At 45.9% G+C, this 27,796-nt stretch overlaps 1 protein-coding gene across 3 annotated transcripts in view; it reads left to right on the top strand.

Annotated features, from left to right (window-relative positions):
* The window catches only part of P2RY11 (purinergic receptor P2Y11), a 152,533-nt gene extending 130,441 nt beyond the window's left edge, over positions 1-22,092 (top strand). For all 3 annotated transcript variants that reach the window (XM_078639918.1, XM_078639929.1, XM_078639924.1), the window contains exon 2: positions 17,213-22,092. In XM_078639918.1, coding sequence (XP_078496044.1) covers positions 17,213-18,163 — 951 coding nt within the window. In that variant the 3' untranslated portion in view covers positions 18,164-22,092. The remainder of the gene's footprint in view (positions 1-17,212) is intronic.
* Positions 22,093-27,796: the final 5,704 nt, after the last annotated feature.

Here is a 27,796-nt window from a genome sequence, read left to right as displayed (position 1 = left end):
TGCAGACAGACACTCGCTCACACACACACACCCCCTTCCCCCCACAGTCACACACACGCACTCCAAGACACATACACACACACACACACGCCCGCACACACACACACACACACACACGCGCACACACATGCCGCCCCCCCCGCACGCGCGTACATGCTTCCCCCCCCCCCCGCCCGCCCGCAGCAACGCACTCACCGGCTTCCTCTCCTCAGCTGCAAGGCCCGGCAGCAGGACTCTTCTTCCCTCCTTCGGCACCGGGGCGCAGGGTAGGCTCCTGCCTGCTCCGGTGCTCCCTACACGGCTCCAATCGCGGCTCTTCCGTGGGAGGCGGGGTAGGCTCCCGCCCTCCTACTTCCTGTTTCCGGGTGTCGCGCCGGCCTGCCTGACTTCCTGGTCGCAGGCCGGCAGAGTAACGAGGATGTTTTGCGGTATGTATTTATTTATTTAATTATGCATTTTTATATAGCGCAGACTTTACCCGAAGGCGGTATTTATTTATGTATTTATGCATTTTTATATAGCGCGGACTTTACCCGAAGGCGGTATTTATTTATTCATGTATTTATGCATTTTTATATAGCGCGGACTTTACCCGAAGGCGGTATTTATTTCTTCATGTATTTATGCATTTTTTAGCTTGTACTCCAACATCCACTCTCGCACCAGACAATTTATACTACCCTGTCTTGTAGTTGGGCTTGGGAATTCATATTCCGGACATGTCTGCAGTGGCAAACTTGGGATCGAGTGGATGTTCGCTGGCAGCTCCATGAGGCTGTTTTAATTGTGGACTGTTCACTATGCCAGTAACATTAATGCTTGCTGAATCCTTCTGCTGTGCCGCTTAGTGTGTGTTAAAAGGATCAAATATTAGGAGCTTTATTGTGAAACACCTGATCAGTAAACTGGGGTCTGCTAGATTAGTTAAGCATGTGGCTGTCACACATAAAACATGGTCCCTTGAGGCATCCTCTGTGCTCCCTTTCTTGAATCTGAAACTGCATTTTCAATGTAATACATAAACTGCCGTTTCAACTGAGGTGGCAGCCACCGTTTTATTTTGACAGTCCGGAGTGCTTTTTGGAATGGTGTATTTCTGCTGTCTTTTTGAAAAAAAAAATTTTTTATAGTTTGCTAGTGATTGGTTAAGCTTCCAGTGACAGCCATTGATTATCATCTGCTTATGTATTTTTGCATGGGGAATCGGTGGTCAGTCAGGAGGAGGAAATTGTAAATACGTTCAACCGCTTTTTATTGTACTTAATAAAACCTATTGCCCCATAACCGCCTTCCTTCCAGACAGCCATGAAGTTTTCCCATGATTATTGGCTCTTGATCTAGTAGACTTTTATGGCTTTGGGAAACAGTCTGTGACATACAAGTGTATCATCACAAGGGTCTGGTTCTTTCCTTAGTTTTTTTCCCCAGCTGTTTATATTACCTTGGTGCACACTTTAAATATTTTCATTCAAACACTTGCCACTTTGAAGTCTACCGTTGCCACCTGTCAAGTTGCCCTTCTGCAAATAACTGCATGCAAACACACAGTTTGCGGAACTGCAATGGAGCTAAAGTATAACCAGTTTACATATGCACCACACCTCAACAATTCAGGAGGTTTGTTTATCCCAGTGTGACATGGGTCAAGGCATATGTCTGGTATCTACGCCCCCCCCCCCCCCCAAATAAATCCAGTGTATAAAATCACGTTTAGGGGTGTGTTTGGTAACATTCTCTGTCTATGCTAGGATTAACAGTTACAGCAGATCATGTCAAGGGATTTGGATCTACAGTAGTTGTACTCAACTTTTATGAGGGATCCAGAAATGATTTTCAGGATATCCATCTGAGATAAATTTGTGTGCAATAAATCTAAAAGTTTAGTCATTTACATAGTGGTTACTCCGAAAACCTTTTAGTTGTTCACTCTTCTTGTGCGTTGGACAACCCTGATGATAAAGATGCAGTACTCTGAAGTTTTATCTGAGGACATGTAATCCACTGAGTGGTTGTACAGAGGGAAGAGGTCTTGAGAAGAGTGATGGTGACTCTCTCCTCTTTTGCCGGCAGTACTGTGACTGCATTTATGACTCATTTTTTTGCCTGTAATGTTCATTTAAATGATCTTGGCTCATCCATGTGGTTAGGGGAGTTGTTGTTCAGTATGAAATTTGAGCTTCAGATTTGTTTGTGTACGAAGATCTTGCATTCCAGGCTTGGAGTTGTGGTGTGCTGGCAGTTGAAACCTACAGGTAATCTTACAATTTTTGATACTTGTGTACATTATTCAGTGCAGTTGAGCGCAGCATGCCATGGCAACACTTGGTTTTGTACCTCCTTGTTGCAAATTCACTCAGATGACACCCAAAGTAGATTGTCTTAATAGTACGCTTCAAAATCCTCATAAAAAGCTACCTAACTTTTAAAATGATAAATCTAAACTAAATCGTTTTATCTCCAGCTTCCTCTTGTGACCTGTATGGAGAGTGCGGCATTTGGACATATGTAAATTGTGTGGTTTATTTATTTATGTGGAGGGGTCGATGGGAATAAAATTATACCGGAATTTTGGAGGAGTGTGATACTGTTGAAGTATTCATATCGGTTCTTTGATCTTGGAGAATTGTTACTTCTATGCCAATAGCAGAATGCGTTATGTATGCTCATATATTTGGATTCCATTTTCTATGTACTTGGTTAAACAATCTCAAGATGATGGTTCTGAGAACATCAAGGGCCGACTAACCTGCACAACGCCAGAAACGGGGCATGATCACTAGGTCCATGTTTTTTTTTTCAAGCATGACTCTCCTGCGCCCATTCTAACTTTCATTTCATAGGTTCTCCTTCCCCCTCACACGCATGAACAGTCTGTGAACTCTGTACATTACTTTCTTTCATCGTCTTTAAAATGGGCTAACAGTTTACACCAATGGCCCGCGCAGACCTACCAAGGACCTTTTACAGTAAAGCCAGCATATTGGTACGTCCCTGGTAGCACCGTGGGCCCGTCTAGCCCCAATTAACCTCTTCTTTATTGGTTTCCAATAGGTTTACTGCTTTCAAGTCGCGCCATACCACCTCGCCTTTCCATACAATAACTGATAATTGTTTTATACAACTTTGTGATTTTTATACATTTGTTACCGCATAATTTGGCCTTTTTTTTTTTTTTTTTTTTTTATACCCAACGCTGCCGCATACTATAGCCCAAGCTCTCTCTCGCTCTCGCTCTCGCTCCCCTCCCCTCCCTTCGCTCTCTCTCGCTCTCTCTCCTCCCCTCGCTCTCTCTCGCTCTCTCTCTCCTCCCCTCCCTTCGCTCTCTCTCGCGCTCTCTCTCTCCTCCCCTCGCTCTCTCTCGCTCTCCTCCCCTCCCCCCAGCCCGGAATACAGTACAACTGTGATCACAAAATTCTTAAGCACCCTGCAACACTGGGGATTTACAGGAATCCAAACACCAGCGTAAAGTACTTGAACAACAATGACGTCTGTCTTATAAATGTCACAAAAAAATGTTAATATTTCACTTCTGTTCTTGGATTTTCGTGAAAATACAACACATATTGCATTACAAATGCTATAGGTGTCACATTTGGGAAAGTTAAAACTATTGGCATTGTAAATGACAAAGCTATTACTTTAGCTATTACTATAGCTATTATCACAACCAACACATAAATAAAAAAAATGTAATTCACAATACCAATGGCTCAAACTTTCCTAATGCGAGACCTATTGCATTGCAAATGCTTGTTGTATATTAAAACTCATAGACAGCGGACCAACATACATGAAAAACAATACCAACAAAATGTTTCATTCACATTAATAACCAACAAAACATTTAACGAAAATCATGACATAGACATGTGGAAGAATATTATAAACCTATTACCCCCTATGTGTATACAATAGGAAAAACTTGTATCCTGGTTCTGAATTGAATAGCCAAGTGCGAGCCGAACAAATTAAATCATTCCCCTAGCTCCTGTCAGTTGGGAAAACCAGAAGCCTTACAAAATGACTTAGAATCAATGGCTAGTGAAAGGGATATATTCTTTACAGCATTTAAATGTAGTCACGTTCCCTGTGCGCCAGTGATATCTTTACTGTTTTTACAGAGACAAAGGAACCAAATGAGTAAGCAAGGACCCTGGGTATTGACTATTTTTAAGAACAATGGTCCTTGAGTCACTAATATACGAAAAAGAATAACATATAGACCTCAATGGGTGCTATAGAAGTTCAATGTCCTGCCGGACAAGGAATTTAATAAAGTATTAATTGAAAAATGTATATGCAAAATACAAAACAGCACGGAAATGACAAAAGGACACAATTCTGCATCCAACGTGGGGGAGGAAAAAGTTTACATTGAGGAAAAAACAAATACATAACATACAAGGTTTAAACAGGCAACAAGATAGCAGTGGTTGCTTGGTATGGTCATTAAGTCAAGCAAGCTAACCAACAACAGTTACCACCACTTAATTCAATGTAAGCAGGAGTGGTACTGATTAAAGTCGACGGAGTTTCGTTCCCACGCTCTTAGGATGAGGGGATCATCATCAGGACTAAGAAAAATGCAATGCCTGATATATTAAAGCGATGCCTCTCCGGGCGTTGTAAAGATATCACCTGCGCACAGGGAACATGATTATGTTTAAATGGTGTAAATAATATGTCGCTGTCACTAGCCATTGGTTCCAAGTCATTTTGTAAGGCTTCCTGTTTTGCCCAATTGACAGGAGCTAGGTGAATGATTTAATTAATTTGCTCCCAGTGGACTGTTCAATTCAGAACCAGGATCCAAGTATTTTCTTATTTTTAGTCCTAGGTGGTAATAGGTGGTTGATGTTCTTCCACATGTCTAATTCATGATTTTCGTTAAATGTTTTGTGAATGAAAAATGTTTTTGGTATTGGTTTTCATGTATGTTAGTCAACTGTCTGAGTTTTGATATCCAAAAATGACTTGTGAATATTTTAGATTATGATAAAAAATAAATGGTGGTCTCAGTAATCAATTTGCACACCTACCAAACAAGTGAATGTATCAAAGGATCATCAGCATTGCTAATTATATTGTTGTTCAATCAAAATAAATGTGACACAATTACAGATATTTGGAGCAGGCGCACGAATAAACACACATTCACACATTTAGGAATACAGTGCAAAGGTCAAATTTGAGTGTATTACAACAGTAAAGTAAATTTGAGATGAGAAAAAACACATTTTACAGCCTCGCTGACTACTTGTACGAATTACTTTGCACAGGGAAACAACTCTTCTGATAGTCTCAAGGATTTGCTTGTCCATGTGATTTTTATTATACAATTTTATTCTATTTTGTTAAAATATGTACACATGAACAAATACTATGGCTTAAACAGCATATTCCCAGAGAATAAAATGCTATAACATGGCATGAATTACTATTCTGGAGGAAAGGGAGGGGGAATCAAGGCTAACTTGAGACTTCACCTTTCGTGAGTCATGGCCCCAACTCATTTTGACCCATTGGATCAGCATATATAATGAACATTACTTGTTTTGATGCTTTTTTTCATAAAATGTAGTGGTATAAAAACCCATACTTCACCAGAAACCTTGACTATGGAAAAATATTTTGTGATTGGCTATGAAATATAGATTTCAACAATATAATGGCAGTCCCCAATTTATTCTGCCGAGTTTTAAAATTGTCAGGGCTAGGATTATGGGGCATGAAGAACCAAAGTATGTGGCATGGCCATTTAAATTATGTGGCAAAGAAATACAAATTATGGCGCATTCTCTGACAATTATTTTCTTCCATTTGAGATCGAAACAATATTTTTAGTGACATCTATAAAGTTTGCAATTTATGTGGAAAATGTTGTGACAAATACGGTATATCCATAATTATGTTGTAAACACTTTGCAATATCTTCAGTCTACTAAGCCGCAGTCTCATTTTAATTGCCACTTCCCATGGCTGGTCCAACGCAGCTTCCCAGTCTACATCTTCCATACTCCCTACGTCCTGTCTGCAGCATGTTCCAGTTCCATTGCTCTTTCGCGGCCGGCATGGCTCACTTGCGGGGTGGGGGACGGGCGACGGGCAAGGGAAGCGAGGGGTCAAGCAGTAATGGGGGGTTTCAAATAATTTAAAAAAATGTAATACTTACCTTGCCCGGGTCCTGCATCTTCACTGCTTGATCTGTTCCTGCCTTCCTGCCTCCAGCAGGAACAGGAAGCAGACAGCCTCCCTCCCCTCCTCTAAGCCAATCACAACGCTCCAGTGGAGCACTGCAATTGGTCGGGACGCCGCCCAGGCAGGGGCTGTAGGGGATTGCGTGTTCTTCATGTAGCCTGCAACGCAGCCTGCATGGAGAAGTGCAGAGTACGCATGACTGGTTTGGGCGGCCTAAGAGGGCCAACCAAACCGACTACTCGGGAGTAGGCAAACCACTCATGCCCTGCCCGGGCAGCCCCGCCCACCAGTCTCCCTCGCCCGCAATGCGGACAGAAACATAAAATGGTAATAACGAAAAGATATTACCATGTTATGTTTTGGCTTTCTCGCACTGTGAGAAAGCAGTGGGGCAATGCAATTGTTAACTGCATTTTGAAGAGAACAATTTTTTTCAAGCTTACTGCCACAAAGTAAACATATAATTAAAAAACACCTAATAGGTCCCTTGTCTAATATTATCCTATAGAGCCATATCGGGGTTGATGACATTTCCAAATCACTTGGACATCAGCCTTGTGGTTCTTGATGTCACCAGAACCCAGAGATGGCAATATTGGACCATATTACACAGTTAAAACGTGTGTATCCTCTCTCTTGAATTGGGGGGGGGGGGGGTGCATTACACAGTTGCTGTTGCTAGGGCCGGACTGGCCGCAACTGGCATTGGGCGTTTCCCCGGTGGGCCGGAAGGGTGGGGGCTAGTTTTGGACCCCTGGGTGCCAGTTTTGTTACAGGTGGCTGGTTTTCCAGCATTGCTGCAATATCTGCTGCCTGTAACAAAAGCGGCAGCAGGAGTGGTGCTTCCCACTCGCCACCCTGCCCTTGGGGGCCGGTCGAGCTGATTGCCAGGGCTGGTTTCAGGTCCCAATCCAGCCGTGGCAGTCGCAACTGTGTAGTTTGTGTAGTTGTGGTACAGCTGTTCTTCCTACTGAAAGTTGAAAAGGCATTTGTTTGATTTGCCTATAACTTTGAATCTGCATGAAATTTGGCACTGTTTAGCATAGTCACATAAGGTCTGGCATGGCGATTTTTGTTCTCTTCTGTGCAGATGGAAAAGTTACCCAGGTGGGTCAAAACAAAAAAGATGTGCCTTCTCTGCTTCTACGCTTGACCAAATAATGTGACCCTAGGAAATAGTTTTATTTCCCTCCCGCCTTTTTCTTCGTTATCACATGTAAGACCTTCAAGGGGTACCTGGCCTGTACTTTGAATATCCGTGTCCTATTCAATTACTTTCTTTCATGTCCCTGGCGACCTAAGGAAGGCAGTGGATCAGAATTTGCCCTCACACCGACTGCCAGTGGAAGTCCTACACAGCTATAATGTCACTGTTATGAAAAGACGTTTGCAAAGCCAACAAGGCAAGCCATTTGGGCCTATTGGCTTTGGCTTTGCGGTTTGCCGATTCTGTTCAGCACCAAAACCAATTATTTTTGCTTGACATAACTAATAGAACATCATTTCTGAATTATCCTAAAATGTTCCAGCCCTTAAGGTAGAGCTGTATATTTGTCTCAATCTCACATGATGAGCTGCACAGGAGCCCGCTGAATGTGCAAGTATCCAGGTAGCGCCATAAAGTTTACCATTCCACACCCAAAATAAAGCACAGCGTCTCACATTGATACAGAAAAAATATACTGCCTTTATTGCAGTAAATACACATTAAGTGCAAGTGCTCCAGTACAAAAATCAAACGAGACCTATTGCATTTGCACCCACACACAGCCACACACAGAAAGCCATCCACACAGAAAGAAGCCACCCACACAGAAAGCCACCCACAGTCACCCACACAGAGTCATTCACATAGAGCCACCCACACAGTCATTCACACAGAGTTGTTCTCCGGCCTTGAGGTCACATTTTAACGGCAAAGTCTAGAAAGTTAATCATTTGTTGTCCTCAAACACTGACGTGTGCAAATGGCTCCTCAGAGTACTTAGATGTGGACTGATGTAGAAACATGTTCAAGAGAAAGAGACAAAATGCCCTCTTTTAATTCAAATGCCGTCGCTGACATGCATAATACATGTTTGACTTTCTACTACTGTCTGAACCGGCACATTTAAATGAAGATCCTGTAGGAACATATTGGTAATATTTAAAACTAGCTGTAACCAGCTTCATGTATACGAACTCTGAGTGAATTCTGGCAAACCACATAGCTACGGATAATTTCATAGTGGTTAAGTACCATAAATTTAGCATGAATGTTGTATTATTATATCTGATTTCTCGCTGCATAAATGCTGATAGAAAAACAACTACACTACATCAAATTCGAAAATTCAGTACAGACTTTGTATCTTTTTTTTTTTAATAAACATTTTTATTGTTTTGCAACAAGGAAACGGCATATACAACAAGCATGTCAACATCAAGCAACATCCCCACGACCCCATCCCCTTATCCCACCCCCTCCCTCCTGGTCTAGGACCACACTATTACCCATCAAATGTTCAGTCCATACAGGTCCCAACATTGCCAGCTGTTTGTGCACATGACCCACGACCTGTGCCTCTTATATATCAACCCAGAAGCAAAGCGTTCGAGTCCCTTTAGAGTCCCCCATCCAGCCCATGGTAGTGTCTCCATTTACCCCAGACTCTTCTGAATTTCTTCGGGCACCCTCGTGCTTTATACGTAACCCTTTCGGCCGCCATGTAAAGGTCCATTTCCCTCTACCAATTGTGGTACATCTGGCGCCCCCCATTTCCTAGCTATGTCTCTCTTGGCCACTACCAGGGCGAGCACTAGGAAGATCAACTGTGGCCTGGGTACATCTACATCGTTAGCCATCCCCAGGAGTACAAGCTTTGGGTCTGGCGGTATGTCTGCCTCTAGTACCTCTCCCAATTCAGCAAGGACCTCCCCCCCAGTATATTTGAATGGTTGGGCAGGACCAGACAGTGTGTAGGAAGTCTCCCCTCTCATGGCCACATCGGAGGCAACTGGGGTCAGGTATTTTCCCCATTCTGTATAATCTTACTCTATCAAAGTAAACCCTGTGCAAGATCTTGAACTGTATCAGACGGAGACGCGACTTAATCGCCACCTCCCTGGGGTGCATCAGTACCACCCCCCCAATCTGTCATCCATGTCCCCCACCTCTTGCTCCCATATGGTTCGGAGCCCCTCCAGCCTGTTAGGTCTGTTGTTCATAACGGTCTTATATGTGAGGGATACTGCCTTTTCAGGGATCCTTTCCTGCAACAGGCGGCCCTCCAAAGGCACGTATTCAGGGAGCGCTTCTAATAAAGCCCCTTCCGCTCTCCATGCATGTCTTAATTGCATGTACTTAAAAAATTGGGACTGGTGGAGCCCAATTTCTGCCTGAAGCGAAGGGAATGATTGCAGTGCCCCCTTTTTGACTACATCTCCTAAAGTAGAGATGCCTATGGCGTCCCATCCCTGAAACCCTTTTAACTTGGTGATTTCCTTCAGCCATGAGCAGTCCCATAACTGCGTCTGTTTTGTCGGTTTGTGCTCCCACCTGATGGCTTTCGTCGCCCTATTCCATGCCCTCAATGTAATTTTAGTAGCCGGTAGTAGCCTAACCTGTCCCTTCCCCCCGTAAATGTAGTGGAGACACGTGTGGGCACCCATGGTGTGTCTTTCCAGCGCATAAGTGGGATGTGTGGCTGGTGTGTGTAGCCATTCATTCATGGGGGCCAGATGTTCTGCCCAATAGTAGGCTTCTAGATCGGGTAGTGAAATTCCCCCATCATATTGATGCCTCTGTAGGGTTGCCAGCGCTACCCTAGGGTGCTTACCCAACCAGAGGTACGACCGCAGGTCTGCGTGTATGTCTCGAAAAACAGTGTTCTTCATAGGGAAGTATTCGTTCTGGAAGGCGTATAGAAATCTCGGTAATGAAATCATTTTAAACATGGCCGGCCGCCCGCCCGAGAATCGTCAAGGGGAGCGTCTGCCACCTGCTAGCATCAATTTTGAAGCTACGCTGGACTCTGGCAATGTTACGGGCATAAGAGAGGTCTCCGTTCATTGTAATAAATATCCCTAAGTACATGAATCCCTCTCCCGTTGTTTGCAGTTTCTCAGGCTGGGCAGGCCAACTGTCCCTACCTCGAGGGTCATAAAGAGTCGATTTGTGCCAATTGATCTGATATCCAGACTTAGTGCCATATTGGTCCAGTTCAGTGAACAGCGCTGGGATCGTGGTCTCCGGTCCGCTGTATAGGGAAGGCCTGTGACATAGTCCCGTTGATCCGAACTCTGGCACTCGGGTGCGTGAGTAATTTTGTGTCTGTACTTGGGTCCAAATCCCATACGCTCCAATACCCCCTCCAGAAAAGACCAGTGAACAGCATCAAATGCCTTTTCGGCATCCAGAGACCGGAACCAGTGGGGGTCCTCTCTGCTTTCCACTTCTCTGAGCCAGTTGTGAGTCCTCCACAAATTATATCTAGTTGCTCTCTCCGGGATAAACCCCATTTGGTCAAGATGGACCAGACCCGAGATGACCCGTCGGAGGCGAAGAGCCAGAATTGTGACATACAGTTTCACCTCCACATTCAGTAGGGAAATAGGGCGGTAGGACGAGCAGTCCTCTCCCGGGTTTGTGGATCAGGACAATAGTGGCCTGTCTGAGGTCCAGCGGGAATTGACCCTCCTCTTCGGCGCCCCGAAAGAGGCCCAATAAGTGGCGCGTCAGGAGGTCCCCATTTTCTTGAAGAACTCCGCGGGGAACCCGTTCGGGCCAGGTTCCTTCCCCGCACGAAGCTTGGTCAGTGCGACTCTAACTTCCTCTTCGGTTATGTCTCCCTCTAAGTCTAAGCGATCCGCCTCTTCTAGAGTCGGGATATCAATAGGCGCCATATATTGCAGTGCCTCTCTTCTTTGGACCCCAGGTCGCGTGCTTGATAGAAGGTGCTGTAGCTCTCGGCAAAGGCGTTCGCTATCTGTGTCCGTGTGCGCCCACCCACCTTGACCATCTCTCACCTTTTCCACCCATCTAACATCTCTCTCTCCTGCTGAGCCATGCTAACAACTTGCGGGATTTATCTCCTACATCATACACACGATGTAGGGTCGCCAGTGCCTGCGACTTTGCCTCCCCTGTCACTAGGTGTCTATATTGGGTTTGTAGGTCTGCAAGGCATCTAAGCCTCCCAGGGTCCCTCGTAATTATATGGTCTCCTTCCATCTTCAGTATGCGGGTTTCCAATTCCTGTATTTCTTTCTGGACTTTTTTCCTATCCTCCGCCAGTCTACACTGTGCCCTATCCCTGAGTACCACCTTAAGTGCCTCCCAAAGGACTACCCGGGATTCCACCGAGTCCACGTTTTCGGCCAAGTACACCTTTACGTCTGCACGTAAGCCCTTCAGGATATCCGGGTTTTGTAGGTCCCCGGCCGACAGTCGGAGTATTTTTGGCCCTTCTCTCGACCTCCTACCCACCGTTATAAGTAATGGTGAATGGTCCGACACCCCTCGGGCACAGTACTCCGCTGAATCCGTCACCTGTAATGCCTGTCGTGCCATAAAGACAGTCAAGGCGAGAGTACACTTTGTGTGCTCCAGAGAAGAAAGAGAAGACCTTGGCTTCCGGGTGAAGCCACCGCCATACATCAAGGAGACCGAGCGCAGTTATGGTTTTGGCTAAAGGTGTCAGTCTGCGACCTATCACGATCGCCCGTCCTGTCTATCCCGAGGTTCATTACGTCGTTTAAGTCGCCCCCAAGGATTTGGATCGTGTCAGATGTATTAAGGATGATGCCCGAAACTCCCTTCAGTGTGTCTGCCTGCAATTTGGGTGGGGCATAGGCCGAAATAAGTGTACTCCCGCCTTCCCCACATGCCACGTACCCCTACGTATGTGCCCTGTTGATCAGTCCATGTCTGCGCCACTCTCATAGGATTTTTTTTATCAGGATTGCTACTCCTCGTGAGCCAGTGGTAAACCCTGCATGCGCCAGAACTCTATATTGTCCCCTTGCCAGGAAAGTGCATTTCGTGCCCTGCAAGTGTGTCTCCTGGAGGAGCACTACATCAGCCCCTGACCTCTTCACATAATTGTTGACCAGGCCTCGCTTTACTTTACAGCCTAGACCATTAACATTCCAGGTCAGGACCTTAAAACCCCCTCTGTGTACGGGTTCTCATTCTGGGCTACCCATTGGCGCAATCGTGGGATGGTAATTGCTGGGATCTTGCGTCCCATGGTGAGATTTGCCATGGTGAGCGTGTGTGTGCTTGATATGACATGATATAAAACATTGCTATCCTTCCCAAAAAAAAACTTGAACATTCCTAACTTTCCCCCGCTCCCCCACCCTACCTTCCTCTCCCCTCCCTACCTTCCTCCCCCCTCAGTCCCACCATCTACCCTCTTCTACAGTAGGACTTATCGGGCGGAAAAGGTCTGTCGCCCTACCCAATAGTCCCTCCCTTCCCCTGACCTACCCCAACGTATCAAACAAAGTGCAGTTAGAAGGGATATTATCCTACTATACCCACAGTTCTATGTGACAGTTCTGTATCAATGAACGATTAGATAATAAAATAACCAAAGTCTAGATAGAAAAATAACATTTAGGGGGCGTGTAAGCCACTTGCGTGTCTCCGGTCAGTCCAACCGATATCTCGATCATCCAGTTGCCTTCTCGCTCAGGTCTTTGCCCTCGCCCTGCACTGGGGAGCTGCCCGTATCAGGGTCCTTTTCCAGCTCATTAATAGCAGCCACCAACGGATGTAGTGATTGAGCTTCATCCTCATCGCTCCCCGACGTAGCCTCCCCCCACAGAGCGTTCCTTGGCCACCAGGGCCCGGAATCTGGAGCCAGCCTGGGTGTCCTGATGCGGCGATGCAGAGTCCTGGGTCTTCCCGGGGGTCCTATGCTGCGATGTTTAAGGTGTCGTTTGCGTCTTTCTCGATCCTCTCATTCTGCGCCTGCGTTGCGGTTTCACCATCTCCCAGAGGGCGCCATTGGAGGGGCCCTCCGTCTCCGTGTGCCGCCCGTCCTCCTCTCGCCTCCGCGTCGGTGGACGTTCCTCCAGCCACTGCCACGTGTCATCTGGGTGGGTGAAGAAGTGCGTCTTGTCCTTGTATATCACTTTAAGCTTGGCTGGGAAGAGGAGCATATACTGTATCTTCAAGTCTCTAAGTTTGGCTTTCACCGTATCAAAGGATCTCCTCATCTTCTGCACCTCCTGGCTGTAGTTTGGAAAGATCATTATCTGAGTGTTCTCGATTCATATCTCGCCCTGCTTCCTGGCTTCTCGCAGTATCAAGTCTCTATCTGCGAAGTTGAGGAACCTCGCTATTATCGGCCGGGGCCTGCCTCCCGCCAGTGGTTTGGCCATGAGAGCCTTGTGCGCTCTCTCAATGATGAAACAGTTTGAGAATGACACTTGGGGGAGGATTTCAATCAGCCAAGCGCGTAGAAATTCCGCCACGTTGGACCCCTCGATTCCTTCCCGGAATCCCACTAAGTGGAGGTTGTTGCGTCGCGCCCTGTTTTCCGCGTCATCAACCTTCCATTGGAGTTGCTTATGGGAGGCCATCAGATCTTTGACATCCCTCTGTAAGGCGTGGATGACGTCCTCCGCTTTTTGCCGAGCCTTGTTTCAGCTGTAGTGACTCTCTCTGTGAGGTTCCGGAAGTCCTATCGCAGTAGGTTGACCTCCACTCCCACTGCTCCAATTTTTACCTCTAGGGCAGCCCGAGAGGCCTGAATGTCTTCCCTAGATGCCTGGATTGCTCCCATCAGTAGAGCTGTATCTGAGCTCGCCCCCGGGCCCTCCATAACATTGGACGGATGCGCTGTCGCGAACTTGTCTATGGGGCCTTGCTTCGGGGCCCTAGCGACCGGGTCCTTTTTCCCCATTCCTGTGCGGTCTCGCAGCCGGGGGGGAGAGAGGGCAGGGCCCATGCTCCTTTCAGCGGGCCGGTCACCTCTTCTTCCCTCCACCGCGTCGCCCCCACTAGATCATCGTATATTGTCTGGCAGATCGCCCCTATCCGCTTTTCTGCGCAACCCTGGGTGGCTAGTACTACACCCTGAAGGGGGTGCCCTCCTCTGTATCAGGCGTCTCGTTGTGCCCAGGGCACACCATATGGCGCATCTGTCCTGACAATAAAGGAGTTGGGGGGGAGGGGGGGGGGGGGGGGGGGGAAGAACAGCACGCCCCTGTCCACCCCTCGCCTCCAAGCCGGTGTTGCCAGGGGGTGCCGATCTCCGCTGGGGAGGAGTGATGGTTGGAATCGGGCAAATAGGGGCCCACTTGCACCCCGTCTTATTCAGGCTCTACCTCATTCTGGTGTTGTTTCGTGAGGCCTGCAGTGTTCTTCAGAATGGTGGCCCCCGACTACAGGAATGTCCCTCCTCTCCCCCAGGTAGTGGTTGATGTAACCCTGGGTCGCAGACCTCCAGCTGCGGCCTCCGCAGGAGCTCCAGAGCGCCTCCATGAGTCCTGGTCCACCGCGCCCCCTACCGGCGCCGGGCCGCGAGGGGAAGACGCGAGGACCCCCAGGGAGCCCTCCGGGCCCCCCACCACTGCGCCACACCAGGGAGCCGCGGCGTCCGGCGTGGCGGGGTACAGGCCGGCGCTTCTCCTCCAGGTCAGCCCCGCACTCTCCAGTTCGTCAGGCCTCCCTCCTCACCTCCGGGCGCCGGGGGAGGTGCCTGCGCCGCCTCAGTGCCGTCGGAGCAGAGCGCTCTGCACCCCCTCCCGGAATGGCTGATCCGGGTCTCCGGGGCTCAAGCGGGCATGTCCCTGGATCGCACACTGCAGCGGCGGACCCCTCCTCACCTCCACAGGTTCTCAGACGCTCCGGGTCACTTCCCCAGTCTAGGCCTCAGTGGGTGCCGCCATCTTGGGACCGGGACCCGACCAGCATGCCACCAGGTATTCCGTATAGGGGCGGGTTCAAGCCCCACTGTAGCCAAAACATAAAATCTTGGACTCTGCCCACTGCTTACGTAGTGCGACGCAGGCTGAGACCTAAAAAAGGTGAGTACTGGCAGCCACTCACACATTTCTCCGGAGTCCCACCTCTATGGTCTTTGCCAACCTCACTTTATCCACTCCTTCAAATATTGTGTGCAATATGCATTCCAAATGCTCATGACGTATGTTTGGAATCACTTCTTGAACCATTAACAGTGGAAGCCGTCTGCTTTGTATGATTGTGCGATCAAGCGTGGGCAACAAATTTAAATACAATAGAAAAGTAGATGGAAGGCTGCACATGGGGTACTATGATGCTCTGCCTTCCCAACCTAAATAATTGCATGTCGCAAATGTGTTTCTTCACGCAAATAATTTGTGGCACTGCTTTAACAGAATCCATTAAAATGGAAAAGAGTTATATCAGTGGGGTCATCGTCCAACAGGCCAAATACATTACTTATTTTTATTATTTTGCTTTTATGTTATCTTTTATCGTTTAGGATTATTTTAATATATTTTTATATCAAGTTAATACTTCAAAAACAGATCTTTAGACACTCTGGAGGTACCACAGAAGGAGACTTGTACCAAGGCCAATATGGTAGACGATATAGCACTAAAGATATTGTACAAAAGGCATAACAATATGAGAAAGCACCATCATATCTTGAGCTCTAAGTTCTACCAGTTTTAATGGAGTGGACTCTGTATGCCCCAAAAGAGTTGTCCATGATTCCCTCTCAACCCTATTAAGATCGTGTATGGAATTGTAGCCCTTGGTGGATCACTGCACAACATGGTAGACACTATTTTGAGATGATCTGCTTTTATTGTATGATTTAGTAAAATGCCCCATAAACTTTATTAGAGTTTAAAAGCTGCTGTAACTCCTAAAATGATCATAGTTGTTTTTTAATCGCAGTGTGGGATCCTAGAACATTTCTGGTCATAGGCCACCCCGAGATTCACACATTAATTATTACCATTCCTTTATCCACAATTATCCAGTTACATTTACTACGCCTAACCACAACAATACCTTGGTCTTTTGATGACTGAGGTCAGTATTAAGCAATTGGTAAAACTGCATTAGTGCATGGAGTCTTCTCTGTAGACTTCTTGATGTGTGCTCCCAAACATTGGTATCATCAGCGCAAGCTAACAGTGGGCAGAGCAGTCCACCCTATCTTGTAGGAAATGTGCCCGCTATTGGATACCAATCAATGATTGGGTACATACTGATTGCACAGGAGTGGGGCGAAGACCATTCCTTACTTGACCCGACTCCCCCTTCTAATTTTCCTTGGCGGCACATGTAACCCTTAGTCTGATGCACACATACAGAGTCTGGATAAGGAAAACTAGTAGGCAAAAAGCAACCACAACAAACTATGGTCGACCTTGTTGAAGACAGAGGAGATGTCCACAAAAACAAAGATACTAATGCAGTATTCTTCTCCACTGCCTTCACAACCGTCAAGGCCATTACACCATGAATAGTGAAGCACCCATCTCTAATTTCCATCTGGGAATATTGAAGCAAGTGTAGCTCTATTGTCTATTAATATTAGCTTTATTCTATTGCACTTGCTACATCGGTTCTGTAGTTTCTAGTTCTGTAGAAGCGATTCTATGTTACCCTACCTAATGGCACCCATGGTATTGATATCACAAGGACAACTTATGGGTTACTTTGACACGCGTTATGCTACTATAAAGTGTGCAGATAAAAACGCATCCTAAAACCACTCCAAGCCAATCACTTGGTCGTAGTCAAATGAGGCTGGACAGTGGTCCACAGGGACACTTCCACGTGCTCCGATAGAGGGCTATAAAAAGTCCTTCTTTGAAAAGGGAATGGAAAGCACAGGTCCGCTTCCGTCCATGGCCTCAGATAGAGTTCTCAGCTCCCACTTAGCCTCTTTGGGTATGACTAATTAGTGTTTATATATAATAATACAAAATGTGCTGTTTCAAAGACTGCTGTGGCAGAGTGGGCGGTAAATTGTTGCATCAAACAAATAAACTATTATCTTTCATTTATCGATTGCAGGTCCTCTACGAGTTTGACGGAGAAGAAGACATGCAGAACTGCAGCGAGTATTTTGTTGAATTCCAAACCCGGTACCTACCCCCCATCTTTGGGTTGGAGTTCCTTGTGGCCATCTGTGGCAACGCCCTGGCCATCTATTTGTTCTTCACCCGAGAGAAGACCTGGCACACAGGCATCATCTACTCTTTCAACCTGGCGGTGAGCGACCTGTTGTACACGCTCTCGCTGCCGCTGCTGATAGCCTACTATGCCATGGACAAGCATTGGATTTTTGGCTCGGCCGTCTGCAAGCTTGAGCGCTTCTTCTTCAACTGCAACCTCTATGGAAGCATTTTTTTCGTCACATGCATCAGCCTTAACCGCTACGTAGCCATTGTGTTCCCAATGTATGCGCATGGCAGGGTTGAGCCTAAACACGCAAAGATCATTAGTTTGGTTACTTGGATTCTGGTGGCGGGAATTTCAGCGCCAGTGTTTAAATTCTCTGCTTTGGATCTACGAAATCCTCAGCACACGGAGTGTATCGGCACAGCCCGCACAGTTGAGTTGACTTCGTACATACCCTACAGTCTGTTTCTGGCTGTCTTTGGCTGTGGTATCCCATTTCTGCTCACCCTGCTGTCTTACGTCTCTATCGCCTGGACGGTGTTCAAGAGCGAGAGCCTCAGCGCGCTGGAGAAGAAGAAAGTGTGGCTCATGGTTTTCTCTGTGGTTGCCCTCTATGCCGTCTCTTTCGTGCCCTATCATGTCCTACGGAATATCAACCTTTACAACCGGATCCACCGGCTGAACTGCACTGACTCGGTGACTGTGCATTCTGCCATGCAGGTGGCCAAGGCCCTGGTGACCCTGAATGTGTGCATCCACCCGCTGCTGTACGCCTCTGTGGCCGACAGTATGCGGTGCTCCCGGAAGAAAGACAGTCCCAGAAATGACATTGGACCTATATAAATGTGGGTGCCTGGGCTAATAGCTCCCAGAATAATAACTGCCAGGTCACTGTTGACCAATCTGTATAAGATCTGGAGTGGTGAAATCTCTGAACACAGTGGTGATTGCAAATGATCGTGGAGGGTAGACCAGCTCCACCCAACTTCTATGCTTTGACCAAATGATCCAACATTTGCTTCATCGTGAAGCTAAAACTTCCACTGATCGTTACAACATAAAACGTCTGGGATGTCCTAAAAAAACAGAGATGCCAGAAAGACGAGATTTGTAGGTTTGGGAAGCGAAACAGCCAACACAAACATTGATAACACCTCTGTGCTTCTGCCAAATATTGATCATAATTGTTATTATTTTTTCACTGACCCGAGAAAGCCCCATTGCATGAATAACAATCGTGTTTTAAAGGGGGGAATTCCTATTCCTAAGAATTCTGAGGTTGTTAATTATGTAAGTTGCTATTTGAACTGTTCTCACCATAATAGCAAGCCAGCTCGTTCCACACCACAGAGAAGGGAGCAAGAGGGAATCCTCAAATATATATATTTTTTTATAAGTTTTTGTGCTCCGGCATATTTTTGTATTAGGACAATTCACTCATCACATTGGTCAGGGAAGTGCTGCTGTGAAAGTGAAACCCCCATAATAGGAACGATTTCTGACTCCTCTTTGGAATGCTCCACTATCAAACAAAAAGTTTCCCCATTCTGCGTGGGGTCATCCATAATTGGTATACAGCAGTGCAGGCATAGAAACCTTGGATGCGCAGTAAAAAATGATCAAACCTTGCCCCCTTCAAAACTCTTGCCTCTATCCAACGTGGAAGTGGACCAAGGCTCACATTGGTGTTCTGAAATCTGTTTCTGGCAGGAAAGGTTTCACTTAATTCAGGAGAGGGAGTTGTCACCATGCAGTCTTGGTTTCCTTGGTGATGGGCTAATTGAAGCAAAAATCTGCGTCTGCAGTCAATTCAAGTGATGTCAAGCTCACTGTCAGCTGAGGTTTGAGGCTGTCTAAATTCATCTCGAATAGCCAAGCTTAAATACCACGTTGTCTGGTGCTAATGCAGAACTGGGGCGATTGTGCCTCTGTTGGATTGGGTTTTAGGTCGGTGCTGGCCCTCCAATTCTATATTAGCTTAAATCAGATTTTGAATCCTTCATTGTCATGATCTGTGGCTATTTTGAGGTAGATTAGTGTATTGATGGGCCCTTTGTTTTTGTCCGTAAGTATGTAACCTAGGGGATCCATGAAGAAGCTGAAGTTGACATAGGAGAAGGTGCATCCCTGCAGAACACTGGAGGAAAAGAGGAGTTTCTTGGATCTGAAATTTCCCATCTGGATGAGCTGGTGGCAGTTGATATGGTAGGGGGTGGACCACTGCACGACTGTCGGAGAGGCCCATCCATGTTTCCAAGCCAGGGATCTGTGCTTGGCACTCGATTGTCTCAAGGCTGCTCAAAGACTGATTACAATCTTAATGGGTCAGTGATGCGGAGAGCATCATGGATTTCTTTAAGGGCAGCTGAGCCCATGTGGCAGCATAATCTAAAGCTGGATCGTTTGTTCTGTAGAAGGCTATTCCTGTTTACCTGATGCTGTGGTTGGGTAGAGGCTGCTTTCTCAATTACTGTTGCAATGAACAGGTAGGTGGTGTGTGATGGGGGTAGTTGGAATGATCGTCTGGGTTAAGGGTAGACTTCTTCAGGAGAAGGGATCTATCCTATCTTGAGGTTATTCTTCAAGACCCCTTGGCTGGAAAAGTCCTAGCCTATTTTGGGAGGGAGATTGAAGAAGTCACCATAAAGAGATTTCGCTGTGGGCGATGGGAAAATGTCGACTTCGTAAGAGGTGGCTTTGAGTGATTTGAAGATACGGTTGGCATGAGAGCGGGGAATGCAGCGTGTGCATTTGGAGGACGTACGATGGAGGATTTACAGTAAAATGTCTGTTTCTTTTGTGTTGTTTGTATCAGATCGGATTTTGTATATCATAGTGAAGAAGCGTTTTATGAAGTTGCACTTGTCGATTGAGTGATTGCAGGTCCAGGGAGTTGATACAGTGTTCAACAGCTATGGAAAGTGCTTTCCATCTGTTAGTTACTTTGTTGATGGCCGAGTTGAGTGAGAGCATGGGGACAGGGTCCGTGTCCATTTCATTGCTTGGTTCCATATGACATGCTTGATGGTGGACTTAAAGCATGCAAATCTATCATAGTACCTTGCTCCATAGGGACTATTGTTACATATAAATAACGCGTTTAATATCTCTAGCCACCCCAATAGCGCCCTTATGAGGCCATGGCAGGTTAATGGTGCAGCTGAAACATGGTGCCACTACTGCAGCAGCAGGGAGTGCTGAAGGAACTACACCTTTTTAATTAGCACGTCCTTTCTTACTCAGTTATGTGTTACCCTTTTGTAAGGACTGTGAACAGGAGAGCTCTGAAACGGGTTCATCAAATGCACGCGTGGTACTTTGTACTCGCAAACGGAACTTTCTTTGCTGAAGTTCAGCGTCTCTGGGTTATGCACGAGAGAAGATGTTTAGTCCCCGACCAGTGAGGGGATAAGGAGCCCTCGATTTAAAAAAAAACCAAAAAAAAAAAACAAGGTATGATCTCAAGTTCCTTGGTCGACTGTTGGCACTGGAGATCATTCCCTCAGTTTCCTGGTTCAGTTAACCACCGGACTACATCTCTCCCATCTCACAGAATGCACTGTTATTCACTGTATGTTTATACCTTTGGATGGAGGGTGGTTGTTGAGTTTCGAATGCCCCTGGAAGGGATTACAGAATCAAATTCAAAATGGCGGGAGGTAACCTATTTACAAATTGCACCCTCTTTGTCCCCTCTTATCAATTGTCTGCAAAGTATATTTAATTTTCTAGGATTCCAATGTTCAAATTGGGCCGACTTCTACGCCCACCTCCCACCTTCGGCTCTAATGTTTTGATGCATTTCCCATTAGAATTAGATTTTAGTGTTGCAGGAAACTTTAATGAGACTCACCATGTTTATTCCTTTACGTATGTTACCGGTTTCTACGTGCTCCCTACATTGGTACATACACACCAAGAGGCACTGTTGAGGTAGGTAAAGTATTATGCCCAAGATCACCCGACTTGGTCCAGTGGGGAAGCTGGTATAGTACTAGAACTCCAGTCTTATGTTACTAACATTGATCGTTTAGCCTCCAAACCATATTTCTTCCTTTTTCTACAACTCATATTTCACCTACAGACCACATTTCTTCCATGACCCTTTGCAGAAGAGATTTTTTAAATCTTCATTTAGAAAGATTTGGAATTTGCTAACTTTTTTCGGATACCTAGAAAAAATGGGGAGGTCACAGAATTGCAGGATAACAATGTGACTAAGTCCACTTTTGCAGTGACAAGTTAAATGATATTCACATACTGTGACTTATTCCACCACCTTGTGGTTGAGATCGGAACGGAATCTTGATGGCTATTTTTTTGGCCGGCATCTATAGGGATTGTCCCAGGAATGATTTCAAGGTGATTTCATACGTAATCATGCACATCCCCATTACGCACTTACCATATTAAGCTTTTATTTTTTGCGTTTTCTGTTGACACAGCAACTTACAAAAAATATAGGCATGAGTTAGTGTTTGTAAATTAATATTTCGAAACAGAACTTTGTACCTTGCTAAATAAGGTTTCTACCTGTTTACTGACGCGCTTGTAAATCAGTATTTATCCATGGACCTCCTAATTTGGAGATTTTCAATTCAAATTGGAGAATTGTGGGTCTTTTGTGTGCCAGTATTGTCCACTATGTGTTATCTTTGTGTATTTGTCCATTCCTGACCACTTTTTTTAATGATCGAAGCAAAAACGCTATTTTGTAAACCTATTGCATCTTGCCATGTGTATCGTAATAATAAATAAACGTCTACAATGTCTTCCTGTTAAATGATTTTGTTGGGCACCTTTTCTTATTTTTTAGATATTCCTTCCTTGGCATGCAGCGCATTCTAGCAAACACGTATTTGCCCTTTTTGTATCGCAGCAAGCAAATGAGATTTTGGCTCTGCCCTACTTTAGGAGTGATGGGTATTATATTGCCATTTTGAAAGAAATATAAATGTTGACATCAGTGAGGAATCTATGTAGGATAACATTTTGGGGGAATGGAACAGCCATGCAAGAGTTAGAAATGTATCTTGGATAAAGTGTTGGAAGAATGGAATGGTCTGGTATCAATGAGCGATAGATGTTTAATAAAGTAGTGGCAGAATGGAATGTTCTCTTATCTGTCAGAGGGGTGGATGTTGCTTGGAATTTCGGAAGTATAAGGCATTCTTTTTCAAATTTCTTATTTTTGGTTTTGATTGTGTTAATAACAGGTAGATTACATAGCATCACGACTCCATCACATTCTAGTCCATCAGCTTGATTCGTAAAGGGATTAACCGTTAATTTCGCAGGTTGCAATAATACCAACATTCAAGTATGATGATGGTGGGGCATTAACCGTGTTTAACAGCTCAACATCTTAGACCTAGGCCTCTGTATTTGCAGAGTGAGGTTGGTTCAGTCAACCACCCCAAATTGTTTTATGCTTTTGGGGTATTCCCGGCTTCATTCACTGCCTCCTCTGCCGCTGTACATATGCCCACGCCTCTATAGCACTCGGCTATAGGCGGAACTTTGGGAGCTCTCCAGTGCCACACTTTATCTCCTTTAGCGAGTTACATAAGTGAGATACAAATGATGAATACATTCTTAGGAGAATGTAATTGCCCACTACCAACGAGAATCCAATGTTGGATAAAGTCTCGGAAGAAAGGAAGAGATGTGAGAAGTGAGAGATGGGTATTGGATGGGTGTATTTTACATCACTGAGATATCCACGTTGCGCTTCACAGAGACAGGGGTAGGGGCAGCAGGAATGGACAGAGATAATGGGACTATTATATTGCTCCCATTATCTCTGTCCATTCCTGTTGCCCCTACCCCTGTCTCTGTGAAGCGCTCTGATATCTGTAAGGATCTTGTTCGCGCTATATAAAACTTTGAATAAATAAAATAAAGTCTAGGCCCTCAGTACGAGATGTCGTGCGGTTCATTGGACCCGTGCACAAACTCTCCCATTTTTACATGTTCACGTTTAAAGTTGACATCCTTTTAGAGTATGACATCAAGAACATTTTGGTTGCATGATTGCATGTGATCGTGTACTCAGAAAGTGTATTGCCTATCAATACATTTCTTTGCGGGCACTTTATCATACCATCGTACATTTTGTCCAAGTACACTGCACAAACATCCCTTGCGTATTATTGTCTGTTCGGAGACAGCTCTGAATTGGTAGAATCAACAATGACAGCCAGATCTGAACTCTTGCACGGTAAGAATGGGTCCAGTTTTAATTATATTACCTGCCCCAAGCCTTCGTTGGGCTGGGGAGCATTTACATGTATTGTCATGGTCACCCGTGCCTGAATTCTAGCCCAGCTAAATCTCCTCATTATCCTGAGAGGGACGGTCGCCTGTTCTACACCAGACTGGCTTCCCAATGAAACACGCTCACAGGTAAATGAGGAATTACTCTGTAAGGTTTAGGGGTCCAGATGGTGCACTGTGCGTTTGCCAGGAATCAGGCAAATGTATTCTTATGGTATGAGTGGACTCAGTCCCCATAGTTTTGACGCTTATGTTGCCCAAGCCCACAATCTTACTAAATTAGTAGGAACCGAACGACAGAACAGCTAGGTTAATTGTGATATGTGTTGTAATTGCTGTTACTGCATATATCGCAATCATGAGTTTAAAAAAAATAAATAAACATTGATAGATAAAACCTGCTGATATTTATGAGGGAAAATGTCTGCTATTTACCAAAACGTGGATTGTGGTGCATTTAGCGCTAAAATGCACATAATTCCCCAAAACTCATAATTGGGTGGTATGTATCACACCCAATAAATTACGACTCTGCAGAGTCGAATTTTATACGGTGCAATAAATACCACTCCAATTACTGGGCCACTCATAACGAGGGCTTTAGAAGAATGCAATGGTTGAATGATTCCTGCATCACAGAGAGACAAATGTTGAATAAAGTCTCTGTAGAATGGAATGCTCTCACATCAGTGAGAGATGCATATTGGATGACATTTTGAAATGATGGTGCATTCTTACATCAATGAAATATGAACGTAGAATGAAGTCTTAAAAGAATGAAATATTGGAGTTTAGTACCGCACTGATGGAGGAATTTTGAATGAACTCTTGAATGAGTGAAATGTTCCTATAGGTTTTGAATGAAGTTTCAGAAGGAAGGTGAGTTCTTACATCAATGAGATACAGATGATGAATCAAGTCTTGGAAGAATGAAATGTTGGAAGGTTCTTACATCACTGAGAGATGAATCTTGGAAGAAGTCTCCCAAGAATGGAATGTTCACATGAGTGAGAAATGGGTGTTCAATGAAGTTTCGAAAGGATGAAATGTTTTAATATCAACAAGAGGTGGATGTTGGCTGATGTCTGAGAAAACAGGAACATTTCTCTATATGAGTTTGCTAAAGTTTGGGAAGGATGGAACTTCTTCTATTGGTAAGAGATGCACAAGGAAGATCCTTACTCCAGTGACACTTGGGTAACGTTCTAAAAGACTGCTCAAGTGTTGCAGCATTGTCAGCTGGCTGTTGGATGTGTCTTGGAAGATTGTAAGAGCCAGGCACTGCTCTTTTACCCTGAACTCGGCAATGACGGACCTCTACACCAAGACCGTTCCAATCCTGCCTCTATTTTAGGAAGGCCCTGGTTTGATCGTTCCCATCTCCCCACTGCCTAACAAGAACCCCTGTTCCCCAACCGGGGTCCGCTATCACCCTGTAAACTGACCATATCCCTGTGACCCTGCCAGGTAGGTCGCTCCCCCCCCGCTGCAGCTCCACCAGCGCGCTCAGCGTTTTTATGCTCTGTGATCCTCTGTGCCCCAATGACCTGTTTTTTTTTTCGTTCCCCCTTCTTGTGTGACCTTTTCCCTGCTCCTCCGTGTCCATTCCTCACAGTTCCCGCCGCTGCTGCCCCTGCGGCCCGCCCCCCGTGCCCATTCGCTGCCCGCTGCCCCTGCCTCCCAGCTGCCCCTCCCTTTAAAATGGCGCCACTGTGCGGCCGCGCTGCTGGTGCGCCTAAGGCACGCCCGGCACCAGAACCCCTGGCCCCCTCACCAACCACGAAGACCGCCTCCGATACAACGCCAATACCCTCATTGCTCTTAACCCAGGATGGGCCCCCACCTGCTGCATGGCCTCCCCGAAGCGCATCCACAGTCCCTTCACCTGCCAGAACTGCAGCTTCTCCTGCATCAAAGACACAGACTCCCAACATGACAGAAAACAACAAGCTCCGATGCATCCTGATCAACACCCGCTCCGCACTCAAACACGCCGTCGAGCTCTAGGATCTACTCTACACCGCATCACCAGACGTCGCCTTCCTGACCGAGACCTGGATGAACGAAGCCTCTTCTCCAGACATCGCCATAGCCATCCCCGACGGATACAAGATTGCCCGCAGAGACCGCACCAACGGAGTCGGAGGAAGAATCGCCATACACCGATGACACTCTCAGCACCGCCGAACACGTGCACTTCCAGATCCACACGGACCCCAAGACCACCCTAAGAGGCACCCTTGTCTACAGACATCGCCGACTTCATCAGCACGCACGCACTGACCTCCACCAACTACATCCTCCTCGGAGACCTGAACTTCCACCTGGAGAACGACAGCAACTCCTCCACCCTGATAGACAACCTCACCAACCTTGGACTGGAACAGCTCATCACGATGCCGACCCACATCGCAAGCCCCACGTCTCCTTCAGCTACGTCTCCGAATCCACCTGGACCGACCACCACTGCATCCACTTCACCTTTCGGAAACCCGTCGCACATCACCACACCCTACAGATCCCCCGCCGCTGCTAGGACAAAATCACCGAACTACAACTACAGACAAACCTCGCACTCAATCCTTCGACCAACCCCGACGACGGTGCACGCACCCTCAGACGATGGATGCACGACTGCGCCAACAACCTAGCCCCGCTGAAAAGAACAAAACCTCAAAGACACCAGCAAGAGAGCCAATTGGTTCACCCCAGAACTCCTAGCGTCTAAACGCACCTGCCGGAAGCTGGAGAACATATGGCACAGCGAGAAGTCACCAGGCAGCCGCACTGCCCACAAAGACGCCATCCGCAACCACCACCTCCACCTCATCAGGACCGCCAAGAGAACCTCCTTCAAAAACCGCCTCGACAACAACGCACACAACAGCAAGGAACTCTTCAACATCGTTAAAGAACTCTCCAACCCCAACCCCAGCTCCAACGACGACCATGGGCACAATCCACTCCGGCTTGCCGTCTGACCCTTTTCCACACCACATCTTCAACAAACATTTACATCGCACCCCACCTGCGCAACATCAACAACCTCTCCTTCGAGACCGCGACCTTCCCTTTTTTTTTTTTTTTTTTTTTTAAAATTTTTTTTATTGGGAATATAAATGCAGTTACAGTTAATAAAAAGAAGCATTGTTCATATAAAATCTGGAGGAAAAGCAGCAATTCTTACAAGGTATACTAACAGACAGAACATCACGCAACTAGACAATTCAATAAATAAATTATGTGGCAAATATATACTCATGATATTAAATATGACTAAAACAATTTCAGTATAATTACATCCTGTTATTAATTTCAACATCTATGTACACTGATCAATCAAAAGCTAAAAGCAGGCTCTAAAAGACATTTCCACGTTTCGGCTTTTTACATTTTTGATTTCCTCCAATCTGTGATTGGGGCCCAAAGCCTTCTTCCAAAATCTCTAGTTCTAGTTCTTTTCAGTTCATAGAGTGCCGACTCAATATTATGAATTCCCAGCAGTCTAGTAAGCCACATTTGAAAGGAGGGGGCCACGCTATCCTTCCAGCCGGCTGAGATCAGTAGTCTAAGCACGGCCACGGATATAAAGATCAGAGCTTCCTCCTCTTTTGCAAGTTTTAATTCAGAATCCGTGCCTAAAATCATTAGGGTAGGGTAGGGGATAGGTTGATCTTAAGTCCTAGCAGCCCCTCACAAAATTTTTCAATTTCTTTTTTAACTGGTGTTAAAAGATTACAGTTACAAAACATATGGAGTAGGTCTGCTTGTCTGTTCCCACATCTTGGACATGTATCGTCCACCCTGACTCCCCAAGAGAAAAGTTTTGCCGGTGTGTAATAAAGATTAAACGCCGTCTTGTAGTGCTGGGCCCTTAAATTTGTAGCTCTGAAGATCTTCTTATTCAGAAATAGGGCTTTGTCAACATCTGCATCAGGATTCCCCAATTTGCTTGCCCAGGCTACCTCCGTCTTATCAACATCATCTTTAACCTCTGATATTAAAAGATTGTATATAATATTAATTTTGCTGCGCCCTCTGGTAAGCGCTTCCATTAAGGGGCAGACGTCTGGAGGTAGTAGTTTAGGTCTCTGGGCCTTCATTATGCGAGTTATTTGTGTATAAACAAACCAATGTGTATCTGGAATACCATATCTACTTTTATGTCACCAAAGCTTACTACTCCCTCTCCGTCCATCA

This window comes from Lissotriton helveticus, chromosome 1_1, assembly GCF_964261635.1.
Source record: "Lissotriton helveticus chromosome 1_1, aLisHel1.1, whole genome shotgun sequence".
In the NCBI taxonomy this organism is placed as follows: domain Eukaryota; kingdom Metazoa; phylum Chordata; class Amphibia; order Caudata; family Salamandridae; genus Lissotriton; species Lissotriton helveticus.
This window is presented reverse-complemented; position numbering and strand designations above follow the sequence as displayed.